Raw genomic sequence first — 13,650 nt, 5'->3', positions numbered from 1 at the left:
ACAATGCTCTAGTGGGGCAGTCGTCGCACCCTGAAACCACAAAGCAAATGCCATACATATAGAGGGGTTTTTTTTAATATATGCAGTTTAATTATTGCTATTTTTTATTGTTTATAATAGAAATCATGATGTGCGATGAATAACTTTTGAAATTTAAAGTTGTTTATATTAATAAAAGAAAGTTATTTTGTCTCATTGAAAACAAATTTGAAAAGGCATCCGATTTGAAGTACTAAGACCTAAAATATGTGTGATTCTGTAGTCATTTGTGTTATTTAGAGGTAAAAGATCAGTAACCAATTGATTTTCACTCAAAAATTTCGGAAAAAAGAGGAGAAAAAAATTCGAAAATTGGTTGGTTTCAGGGCGCGACCTCCGCGCGTCAAAGGGTTAAAGTATAAGCTCTTTCACTAATTAATTTTTTAAACATCTTTTGAACTCATTTAAATTGTGCTTTGCCATTCAAGCCAGTAAAAAAGTCTATATATCTGTAGTAATATATATGGAACAATGATAAAACTTTTAATAATCTGTTTTTTAATTACACAACCTTTAAATATTTTTCAACCTCTGTGGAGTACTGAAAAATACATTTAATGATAAGGAAATTAAATATTACTATATTATAATATCAAAATAATTAAATTATATAAATTTCTGTAATTTCAGACTAGACTAGTGTAATGCAAAAGAAGAAATTAATTTTTTGCTAACATAACAATACTTAGGAAGCAAAAAATTAAAATGCTCAATAAAATTTGTACAAAGAATCATTACACGCATTATCCATAATTACTCCAAATGAGCATCATATGATTCAAAACAACTGATTTCCTTTTAGACAAAACCAAACTTTGTAGTAAGATATAAAAAATTAAGTGCATATACATATATTTATGAGTGCCTCTACCTAACATAGCTCATGCACGGAAGTTCTGGTTAACTTTATAGCTACAGTATGTAAGAATAGTTCTCACGGTATCTGTAAAAACTTTCTTTCTTCCTGATACTGATCAACCAGGGCATTTTATTTATCAGAAATTTTAAAATTTAAGGTTTATTTATTGATTTATTCATTTTAAGTTTAAAAAAAGCATTTTCATAACATGCTATTCATGTCTGATTTTAAGAATATAGAAATTTAGATTCCTAAATAAAATAATTTTGCACGCAATTTAAGGAAGATTTAGAAACTTAATATTATAAAAATAATTTTTTTTTCAAGAGTCCTTGATAACTAATTGAAAAAGAACACTTTATACTTCTGCAAAATATTTACTTTGCTGATTTAGTAATATTAAGCAATTAATACAAGTTACATTTAAATTTTTTGAAATGTCTTTTTGAACAATAGAAACAATATTACAATGGAACTTTATTATAATAGAAAACCAGTCTTGAATCCATTATATTCTAAACTCAATGATTACAGATTTTAAAAAACATCTGAACCATGTTAAGTATAGCACAAATCTAAAGAGAAAATCTTGATAGGGCAGTTTTTTTTCAATATATATAAAAAATATCTGTCTGAGGAAGTAATAGAAAAAAAAATTCTTTCTAAAATTCTAGGCATGTGCAAACAGTTCCAGCAAACCAGATCTTGAATTTTTGTTGTACTATTTTTACTGTTATATTGCTAATGACGGCCATATTATCAGGGGGGGGGGAGAAGAAGAGAGAGAGATGAAATGCAAACATGTTCATGAACAGCATTAGCATTGATGTGATTGAAATACAAGATGATTCTTCAGAACTAAGTAACTTTTCTTGAACATGGAACAGTCAATTTTAAGAAAAATAAACAAATGATAAAGACTTTTTATCAACTGAATGTGATGCAGTAGAAATATTTAAAACACATACAAATATAAAATAAGAAAAATAGTTTTAAAATATCTGAATTACACAGTATGCATAAATTATGAGTTATGGGGGAAAATCATATATTGCATCTACGTAAGAACAAAACACAGATTACAAAATGTTTACAACACATCAAGTAATATTTTGAAAAAAATTACAAAATTCACTTACAAATTTTTTACATTATTATGAATACAATGTAAAAATGCCATTAACTAGAATGCCTCTCTCAAAAATAAAAATCACATTTTGAATGAGCAATTCACAGGGACAAATATGTATGATTAGTTTTACATTTGTGTTTCCACATGCCTAGGGAAGACTGATAGAGCTAGTATATTAAACCACTGAAGTTTTTGGAAGATTTTTATTTCTGTAACCTTGGAGGAAATAAGTTAACATTTCACCTTTGCCTTTCACTTTGATATAGCCTCGACACTCAAGAGGATAACCATGTTCCTTTAATATCATGTAGACATCTTCAGTAACCTTAGAAAAAGTAAAACAAGATTTTACCGCAAATATATTTATACAATATTAAAACAATTATGCTTACTGCCAGATGATTCTGATAAATTTCAGAATTAAGAAGTACAAAAAGAAACTATATTTATATAGGAACTTGCAGCCACAAACATCACCCACCTGTGCTAATCTTACTGCAAAATAGGTACTTCAAGGTCATAATGATTCCTGATCAAGTTTGCCCCCATCAACACACAGAGAGGATTAGGGGATTTTAGCAAATTAGAGGCCTCAATTAGCTTTTATAGTCATTGCCATGCTTACATGATTTTCTAGAAAGGGGCAAAATGGTCTTCAAGTTTGAAGTATCTAGTATGTAGAAGTATGCTAATAACATTTTTCTGATTCTGATAAAATTAATATTTTATTTATATTTACTTATTTATTTTATTCATACTGAATCTCACAAAGTCAACCACAGCTTCTTGGTTTCCATGGTCATTTAATTTACTACTCCTTTTTAACTTAATCAACAATTTGATGATGATAAAATTAATTGATGTGATCGAAGTGACACTTCATTCATGTTAGGCCCTATGAAAACTTCCGTTATCAGTTTTATTGTATATCTTATTCCAGGATGGGAAAAGTTATGAATTGAAGAAAATATTTTCTGCCAAATTCTGCAGGTATATATGGACAATTATAATCTGTAGAAGTATCACAATAAATTTCTTTGTCGCTCTCCAGCATAGGGATTTGCAAGATTTTTAAGTTTGGGTTGCTTCTCAGTATTTTCAAATCTTCAACTTCTCAAGAGCCTGCTACAGTTTGTAAGTCTATAGAAGATGAAACAGAAAATGGTGTCTAATAAGAAAGTGTGTTACCAATAGTATTTTCATCTCCTTGAATGAACTGAATATCAGCTGAGAACTGGCCAGTGTATGACAGTGGTCTAGCTTGCCATGGCGAGTTTTTTTCCAAATCTTGTTGGAAAGCAAATGTTATTGGTTGGTGATCAATGAATATTGTAAGAGATCAGCCTTTTAAGACATACTAGAAATGTTTCACTGCTGTATAGATGGCTAGAAAATTCTCTCTTGCAGGCACTATATTTTCGTTGTGTTGGTGTCAAAACTTGGAGAAGGAAACTCAAAGGGTTCCCCCCCCCCACATTGTTCACAGTCTGATGTAAAACAGCTCTAGTAGAAGTATTGGAGTCATCAGTGATATTTCAGTATTTTCGGATGGACGAGTTAAATTGGTGGCATGAGTAAGTGCATTTTTTAAGACTCAAAAAGCATTTCTTCTTTCTTCTGTCCAGGTTATTCACTTTCTGCAGTTCCTTTGCAGTTTTCTTTTGATACTACTAAACAGTGCTGTTGGATGTTGATGCAGTTTCACACAATTTGGTACGAATATGTGATAAAAATTCATCATGCTAAAAAAACTTGTCTTTAACTAGTGAATGATTTTGGTTCCAGGAAATTACTGATTGCATTAAGTTTCATTGAGAGAGGTTTAAGTCCTAAGTCCTTCAGCTGACACTTTGTATCCTAGGAATGCAAGTTTAGTTTAACAGAATTTACAGTTTGCACAGACCATATTCATTTAGGCTTTCAAGGACTACTCATACATGTTGCTGATGACTTTCTTCATCAGGAGAGGCTATTAGAATGTCATCCAAATAACAAAGTATAAATTTTAGTCCAGAATGGTAACTCAAATAAACTGAAGAGTGCGAGAATTGCCGTTTTCAATATATTTCCTTTGCGAACCAGAATTGATTGGTACACTCTAATAAAGTCTATGGATGAGAAAACTGTTGTTCCCACTAAAACGTAACTACAATTTATTCAAAATGATCAGGAATCATGATACCGTTTAATGCTCCAGAGTCCATGCAAGAGCTCCAGTCACCTGATTTCTTCATAGCGAGATATGCTGACTTTTGAATGGTCTGTACAAATCCATTTGGAGCATAAATTCAAACTCTTTTTTAGCTGCTTTGATTTTTTTGGCTGATAGCTTCCTAGGTTTAGAGAAAATGGGTGGACATCTGGTTCTGATGTAATGTTTGATGTTTTGATTTTTTAATTTTATTATTAACTATGTTCATTTTATCTGGAAAATTGTTAATAATATTTTTATATGGATCATGTACGGTGTTTAAAATTTGAATATTATTATTATTTTGAAAACAAGAAGGTCCATTAATTGCTAACAATGCAATGCCATCAAACAACTTGCGATTTTTGGAATTTATGAAAGTTAAAATTTGCAAGAAAATCCATACCTATTAACAGTCTCCTCACTTTCACAATTACAACTTGATGACTGTCTGAGTCCAGGATGAAACTTGAGTGGTTTTCAGCCACATATTTTGATTTTTGTGCCATTTACAGCAAGCAATTCAATTTTTGAGAACAGGTTTTATCAGCAGGTAATGGAGGAAAAATGGATTGTTATGCCCCAGTACCTATTAAAAACTGGATAGCTGTTTCTTTGTTGCTGACGAAAAGATGACTCAACCCCACCCCTTGTCCCTCTGTCGTCAATGAGAGATTCCCGAGCTGTTTGTCTGTGATCCTGATGAAAAGTTACATGATTTGTTTACTTTTAAATGACTTGTCACTGAATTTTTGTGACAGTAACAGATATCACTGGACCTGTTACCATGATAACTCCTATTCCTCGGTTTGGATCAGTAATGATAATAGCGATGATTGCGACGTCATCTGGATAAAGTAGACAACTATAAAGCTAAGTTTACTAACCTGTTTTTGTAAGTTTTCAATCAGTTCCATGTTTATGGTAATGGCTGTTTGAGGGGTAATAGGATTTAATTCCCAAATCTTGTCAGCCATAGTTGCCACATTCAACAAATCTTCATCACTAACAGATATGATGATGTTTACATTAACAGGTAGCAGCAGAAGCCACAATGTGCTTAGGAAGATATCTGCTATTTTATAGCCTGCCAAATTACATATCTCACACAGCAGGTAAAGTGGTTTTTTATCACCCAGTTCTAGTTCAATCAGTAATTTTTGGGTCTTTCGAGTTTCTGAATCTGCATATAATGAACTTAATCTGTCTTTAATTGTCTGATATTTGCCATCTTGTGGCAAATTAAGCAAAATATCATGTTCGATAGAATTCCTCACATAATCATACTTTAGGTTAAAATAACACACCGAACAAATATTAATTTAAAAGCAAAATAACAAATGTTTATGTTATAGTTATTAATTATGTTTTAGTTTTTTTGTTTCATCAATTGATGGCACCAGTAGGTTAACTCCTGTCCAGCTACTCTTATCTTTTCACTTTACCTTATCTCGTTTATTTGCACTTTGGAAGCTGAGGATGATGGTTCAGTAAAACTATCAAAACTAGTCCTGTGAAAATTTGCAAATATAATGCTGATTTTGATTGCTTGACTTCTACATTTATAATCATACTTTGTTTGGCCTATAGTAATTTTTGCATTTTAAAAATTGTGCTTCTATTTGAAGAAATAATATTTTCAGATCCGGTTTCCAAACAGAAGGAACTCTGAAGCTTACTCTAGTGAGCTGTTGCATTAGTTTCAGTTTCTTTACTTTCATTGTTGCCAGCATACTTGGAATGGATCATTCGCAGGAAAACAGTGAAACATCTGGTATGTAGGGATATGCTAATACCCCTGTTCTGACTCCAATAAAATTCATATTTTATTACTTAAAATATTTTATTTATAATTATTTATAATATTTATGTTTATTCATATCAAATCTCACAAAAGTTTACCATTGTTTCTTGGTTTCCACAGTGACTTGATGCTGTTACAGCTTTTTAATTTCATAAAAAAATGACGACACAATAAACCAGTTTTACCAAAGCAACCCTACAAGTTTTTATTTAGATTAAGAATGGTGCTGTTTATCAAAAAACGAACTAAACAGCACATTTCATTACTATCTGAGGTACTGTATCCCTCCCTGATTTCTTCCTATTACCTCAAAAGTCTGTAGCCCCATATCCTGTGACACTGAGCTCATTACAAGAATAAATGTACTAATTAAGAAGTCAAACAACAAAAATCAGCGTTATATTTACAAAATTTTCACAGGACTAGTTTCGATGGTTTTACCAAACCACCATCCTCAGCTGCAAAACCGCAAATGAACAACATAGGAAATAATGATTAGATAAGATAAGAAAGCCTGGACAAGAATAAGCAAGTGGCGCCATCTGTTGATGAAACCAGAACTAAAACATAATTTCTTTAAAGGCCAAAGCCAAATTTGAATTGGAATTAGGATCGTTAACTAGAACAGAAAGATTTTTATGAATGTGAAATGCCCCTAGAAAATCCAGTTCTCCAATGGAAGATGTTTTTTGAATAATTTTGGCAGCAGAAAAATTGAAAGTGTGATTTTCGGACCAACTATGTTGAGCAACAGAAGACTTCTGCGTTTCCTTTTTTCTAACATATGCCTCATGTTCCTTGATGCGAAATTTTAAGGCTCTCTTAGTTTGGCCAATGTAAATTAAACCACACTGCAAGGAATCCTATAAATACCACAGGAATTCATATCCGTAATGGGGTCCTTGAGTATGGAACTCGGAATTTTATTGATGGGAGAATACACAACCCGAAAGTTAAATTTCTGCAAAATATGTGCAACTTTATAGCTAATTGATGGAAAGAAGGGAATGACAGCAGAATTTTTATAATCTCCTAAAACAAGAGTGTGCCTTTTAGTGTGTTGAGATAAGAATTTTTTAACTGTTTGATTAATAATGTTGGTTGAAAAACCCCTGTCAATAGCTATTGCTTTTAAATAATTTAGTTCTTCATCAAGGGCTAGTTTGGAGGAGCAAACATGAAGAGCACGGAAAACATAGCAATAAAATGAAGCTAACTTTTGTTTAGTCGGATGACATGATTTAAAGTGTGGTGGAAGGCAAACCGATGAAGGATTACGGTAAACCGTAGTACTGAAGTTGAATGTGTGAATGTTTTGTAAATATAACGCTGATTTTTGTTGTTCGACTTCTTAATTAGTATTTATTCGGCGTGTTATTGTAAGAAGATATATACAACAGCATAAATTTAAAAAAAAAAAAAAAAAAAAAAGTACATTTGGCAATGATGCTAAAGTAACAATTTTTTTTTTTTTTTTTTTTTAAATGCTGCTGTCTAGTAGAATGGATAATCACATGAAGCTTACAGACATGAAAATGACAGATTGTATGTTTACCAAACATATATACAACATAATACCAATTATACAGATTGATTGATAGATAAGAAGTTATCTTTGGAGAATAGAGGGAAGAAAAAATAAGGTTAGTTTTGTTCAGCAGTATTCATGAAACTAGATTCTTTTATATTTATGTTTGCTATGAGGAAAAACCTAACATGATCTTTTATTAACAGTTTGCAATAATTGTATAACTAGTATAAGGGAATTTCTCTGCTCAAAGCAAATGGAGACAATGAAGGACAGAAGGAGGATTTCCTCCCTTGAGAATTTTAATAGATAAAAATCAAGCTGTGTTCACATTTATATTATTCAAATTAAAATAAAGATAAAATAAGATAAACAGATCTCATTTTTATCATATGGTGTCTATTATGATCCTCATAAAATATCTATTATGAAGCCAAATTACTATTATAGATACGTATAAAGTTAAAATTGCTTATTATCATTTAATACAAGCAAATATAAACACAAGTTTACCTGAATTTTATCTAATTCTCCAGTACTGTCCATCCTGCTTGCAACATTTACAGCATTGCCCCATATGTCATACTGTGGTTTCTTGGCACCAATGACACCTGCTACCACAGGTCCTACATTCAAACCTAAATTTTAAAAGATTTTTTTTTTTTTTAAATTTAAAGTTAACATTATGACATGTTATCCACGCCAAGAGTTTAGAACTAATTCTTAAAATACATGAGAATCTTACTTTCTTCTTTATTGGTTTTTAAATGTCCCTTAATTTTACATTCAGCGAAACATAACACTTAAACTCATGTTTTTAATCATGAATATAACCACAGCTAATATTTTTCTATCAAGAACACTGGAAATTCATTCATGTTAGCCATTTGCATATAAAAGATATGTATATTTGATAATTTTTATATAATATAGATATATATATATTTATAGATATATATATTTGATATATATATTTGATAATTTTTTCTTAGTCTATACAAGTGTAGCTGCTGCTATTTTGTCAACTTTTGTTAGCAATATCTTAGCAACTTTTTGATAAGGCATTTCACGTGAGACTTTCCTTTTTGTTGCAAATATACTTTTTGGAATTTTCTGGATGCCTCAGAAATAACGCCTACCTTTTCTGTTGCAGGAAGATGTTACATATAATGGTCAAAAATTATGATTTCACCATTCATACAAATCTTCCTTTCCAGATATAAAAACAGAATTTCTAAATGTTTTCCAATTTTTTTTTTAGCTGAATTACACTTTCAAAATTAGGAAAAATACCACCTCAATGCTCTAAAAACTGCCTTGCACAAAACACTAATAAGTGCTTTTTCATCAATTTTTAAAGAGTGGGCCTGATATTTCTGTTAGCTAATTCCACTAATTTACATTAGCTATCTGCTCATCGAAGCTAACCTTTTTTACATTCTTTCTTCATAAAGACACATTTCTTGTATGTTTTTTAAATAATTTTTTACAAAATCAATCATGATGTTTTCACAAAAACTTGCAACTAAACTTCACATATTTACAACAATTCATGAATTATGAGACCAATTCAGCAACACCTTCATGTTTGAAAACTATACTCAGCAACATAAAACGTGGTTGATTTTTACCACTTTCATTACACATATTCCTGGAAGGAAACATCTCTTCCTCGTGAAGGTAGTAAAATTCAGCAAGTTAATGCTATTAACAGTGCTTTTCAGCATGCAATAAATTCAAATACTTTACTACATCTTTTGATAATATAATACTTTACAACGGAAAAAATCCTTTCCAAATGATGAATATTAAAATTTATAACTTCATATATATTCCATGAAACTAGCATTTGAATAGTAAAATCCATATCTGTTTGGCAGTTTATCGACTATTTCTAAAAACTAATTATATGTAGTAGCATATGAATAATTCACTCAAAATAAAATGTCATTGAGAAAACAAAATTCATTTTTGGACAATGCTAAACTGTTCATAATATTAACCAAAATAGGCATTCACATTCAAAATATGCAATTTTAAATAAATTGCCAATCGATGATAAACCTCAAAGAAGAAACAAAAAAGGTGCAGGTACTGCTCTACATACAACACCTATATCTACAGTTAAATAAGCATTTTCACATTCTGTATAAACAAATAAGTTACAATACGAAAAGTCATGAATAAAAATGTATAATTTATAACTGAAAATAAAAATGAAGGTTTAACAACATTGATCATTATCTATTCTCTTATTCACTATGCAGATGAAACTAAATAAAATATTTGGGATCTTGAAGTATCTAAAAAAAAAAAGAGAGAAAATTTTTACAGAAACCATAAATTACATAACCAAAAAAAGTATAATACAGTCAAAAGTCGTTAATTCGGACACCCATAATCTGGACCTCAAAGCAACAAACTTTCTGCGCATAGGCTTTTACGCATGCGCGCAAGACCTTTACGGCTGCGCATATGCGTGTGGCCATGCATATAATATGTTTACGCATGTGCGTTTAATGTATAACGGACGGTATAAGCTAAAATATCATTTCAGTTAATGTTGCAGATTGCATTGTTTCTTAATCTTCAAACTGGAACCAGCTTATTATTTTTTGCAGACTGTTAGAGCAATTTTATAAAAGTAAGCTTGAACTTTCGATTATATCATATAGAATTTCAGATGCTGGAGCTCCCAAAGGATCTACAAAGCGAAAGTATGTTTCGATGTCCATCAAACAAAAAGTGGAATTGCTGCAAAAAATAGATAAAGGCATATCCTTTGTTTCTCTAACCATTCCGAAATCTGTTTATCAATTTCCCGCTGCTCTGTGGCGGGGGGAGGGAAACACTGCGGCGCGCAATGAATTGGAAGTTGATCTGTCAGCACTATCCTTATCTTCAGAGCAAATGTTTTTTTTTTATTTGGCTTATAATTTCTTACTAAATGTAGTATTTCATCTCGATGTACTCCATCTTTGATATGATTTAAATCAAATTCCTCGTCATTATAATTCGCTTCTGATAATCAAGAAAGTGACACAGAGGTTACTGAAAATGAAAAAATTTCCATTGACAAATTAGTCGGTATTCTCGGCACAGCAATTATAGGACTTGAACAGCGGAACTTTGTAACTGAACAAGAAATTATGTCTGTTTATAGAATTAAAGAGAAAGTATTATCACATAAAACGAAGCAACTTAAACAACTTGCATTGAAAGAAATGTTTAATAAAGTAAACAAATAAATATTAAGCTTTTTTTTTTTGTAAATTTTGATACCCTTTAGATCATAACTGTTCTTTATTTCATAATTTTTTATTTATTTTCATATTTTTAATTTTATAATTTCTGCATGCCATCTTGCCAGATTTAAACTGATGATCTATAATCCAGAATGGCGAAGTCCCGCATAATTTCTGCATGCCATCTTGCCAGATTTAAACTGATGATCTATAATCCGGAATGGCCGAAGTCCCGAGGAGTCCGGATTAATGACTTTTGACTGTACAATTATCCTTAAATACAAAAATCTAATCCTTAGTATACGTTCCCCAAATTATAAAAATAGATTCTTACCAACTCTTATTTTGAAGTTATTAAATGAATGTATGTTAACATATTCTAGTTGATCTTTTAATCGGAGAGCAAAATCTGCCATCCTCGTAACATGAGTGTGGTTGGTCATATCGACAGTTGCTGCAGTCAGCCCAGATGCTGCCATATATGTATAGCCAGTAGTTTTGATTTTTTCAATGCAACTAAATTGTTCTTCTTCCAGTATCTGAAAATATTTAAATCACAAAGTTGCATAATTTTGATGAATAGATTATGCAATTTTATCTGCCACAATCCTACTACACATTACAAAATCAAAGAGAATCGTTTCAACTACAAAGTACACAGAATTTTAAATGCATACCCCATATTAAGCATTAATTATTTACTTTTCAAAAACAATATATTTATTACTTAATACAACACAGACACTTGGAGAGAATAAAAAAAAAAAAAAAAAAAAAAACATATATTAAAAATCAAGCAGCTGAATTTTTTTAACCCTTTTTTAAAAATCTTTCGAAGTTTTTGCATTACAACTCTATAACTTACCCCAAAAAACATATCTATAAAGAAAATTTTAATGAATAATTGCAAAAATGCATATACAGCACCTGCCATTTATTAAAACCGCTTCCAGTCCAAACATATTTAATTTATAGGCTGAGTTTAACATATGGTGATTTTGGTATTGCAAATCATGATATCAGTATTAAACATTTTAAGTAAAATAATAACTAACAACTAATTGAATAATTAATCCTAAAACAATAATTAAAAATGAATGCTAAAATTAAATTACTTATGCAATTTTGAAATTCATTTTTTAAATTTTTTATAAAAATACTTTTAGAATTACATTCTTGATGAAATTTTCTCTCTTACAAACAAATATTCTATCTATATTTGTTTCATATCATTCAATAACAATTTTTCAATTCTATTCTCAATTTTGAAAAATTGTTGGTAGCTTTTTATGAACAGTAAATTTGAGTTTAAGACATTTTTTTTAGAATTTGCAGTGTTCTTCTCGATTCAACTGATGCTGGCAGATCATCCCTTTTTTCCTGTAACACATTTGTTGCCAGTTTTTGCAGTTCTTTTAACATTTCCATAGTAAGTTTTCACATGTTATCTCAACATTTCTACAAACTGACACATATATTAAAATAAACTTTCATAAATTCCTTTACCAATGTCTTAAACATAGTTATAGCTTGCAGCTCCTCTGAGGCTTCTGTTACATAAAAGCCACATTTCAAAAACTGTTTTCGACTCATTTTAAGATATTAACTTTCTGCATATATAATATAAAATACATAGCCTCTAGCAGTAATATTGACTCCTTGAAAATCCTTGCGTTTTCACAAGACTCAATTATGTTTCTAATTTTCTGAATATCTTATCTTTTTTCTGTGATGATAGTTGAAAGCTTCATCATAGAAAAAAGAGTTCAAGTTAAGCATACAATAAATTCAAAAAATGCTCCTTCCAGTGATTTATTAAAAATTTCAAAACTTACATTTCTAGCGAGCAGAAAGATTGCCTTTTGTTTATTCTGATCTGCCATTTTATGACTACAAGCACAATTAATGCTTTTTTTTTTTTTTTTTTTGCTTTTTACTCAACCTACAGTTATCACTTTCTTTTCATTCAAAGATTGTAATGCTGAGAGGCATTTTTTGAACATTTTTGAGAACTCTTCATGAACAAAATGTGTCTGTACCAAAGGAAAGATCTTGAAAGGTGTAAAACTTAAGAGATTGAATGCTGAAGTTGCATTTACATCTCCTATCCGCTGGTATTTGAGAAGGAACATGCACTAATTTACAGTGCTTCAAAGTAATTGTTTTTGTTAACCTTAAAGATATTGAAATCCTGCATTGGCATATGGATAAATAAAATATGTAATTACATGTGCAATGTGATAATACTTCATATAAAAATACTTGGCATATGGATAAATAAAATTCTTTGTTCTGAAGTAAAACATGAATATTTGAGAATGGAAAGGTGATGTATAACTCACTTCATCGAAATCAGCTATTATCTCATTTAGCAATCTTAAGCATTCTACTCCTTCATTATTAGCTTCTAGTTCCATATAAAATTCACTAAAATTAGGAATGGATGCAAACATTATGCAGACACTTTCACACTGTTCATGGTACAAATCCTGAAAAATAAATTTTAAATACTCTGAAATATGATGCATAAAATTTCAATATAATGCAGGATATCATACTTAATTAATGTAAAAATTACATATTTATCATTATATTTTACACAAGATATCATATTTGTTTGTTTAAAAACAGCTATCTTGCATATTATGATATAATCCACATTGTAATATACATTGCCTTGAAACTATATTATTATATTTGGAATTTACTATATGGTAGAGAATGAATATTAAATGCAAGAGTGAAAAAAAAAATTATGCCAATACTAGTTCAATTTAAAAAACTACTCAATTGCTATTGAATTAAATGAGTTAAATCTTTTCCAAGCAATCATTTATAATTTTGTATAACGT

At 30.2% G+C, this 13,650-nt stretch overlaps 1 protein-coding gene across 1 annotated transcript in view; it reads right to left on the bottom strand.

The window, feature by feature from the left end:
- Positions 1–1,184: 1,184 nt before the first annotated feature.
- The window catches only part of LOC118188448 (adenylate cyclase type 5-like), a 58,035-nt gene continuing 45,569 nt past the window's right edge, over positions 1,185–13,650 (bottom strand). Inside the window, exons 15-18 of the mRNA XM_035358913.2 lie at positions 13,141–13,287; positions 11,133–11,337; positions 8,067–8,191; positions 1,185–2,355 (exon numbers count right to left, since the gene is read on the bottom strand). Of these exons, the coding sequence (XP_035214804.1) occupies positions 2,206–2,355; positions 8,067–8,191; positions 11,133–11,337; positions 13,141–13,287 (627 nt within the window). The 3' untranslated portion in view covers positions 1,185–2,205. The remainder of the gene's footprint in view (positions 2,356–8,066; positions 8,192–11,132; positions 11,338–13,140; positions 13,288–13,650) is intronic.

The sequence above is a fragment of the Stegodyphus dumicola genome, chromosome 4 (genome assembly GCF_044657685.1).
Source record: "Stegodyphus dumicola isolate Sdum_Otavi_A_Nest chromosome 4, ASM4465768v1".
NCBI lineage: Eukaryota > Metazoa > Arthropoda > Arachnida > Araneae > Eresidae > Stegodyphus > Stegodyphus dumicola.
This window is presented reverse-complemented; position numbering and strand designations above follow the sequence as displayed.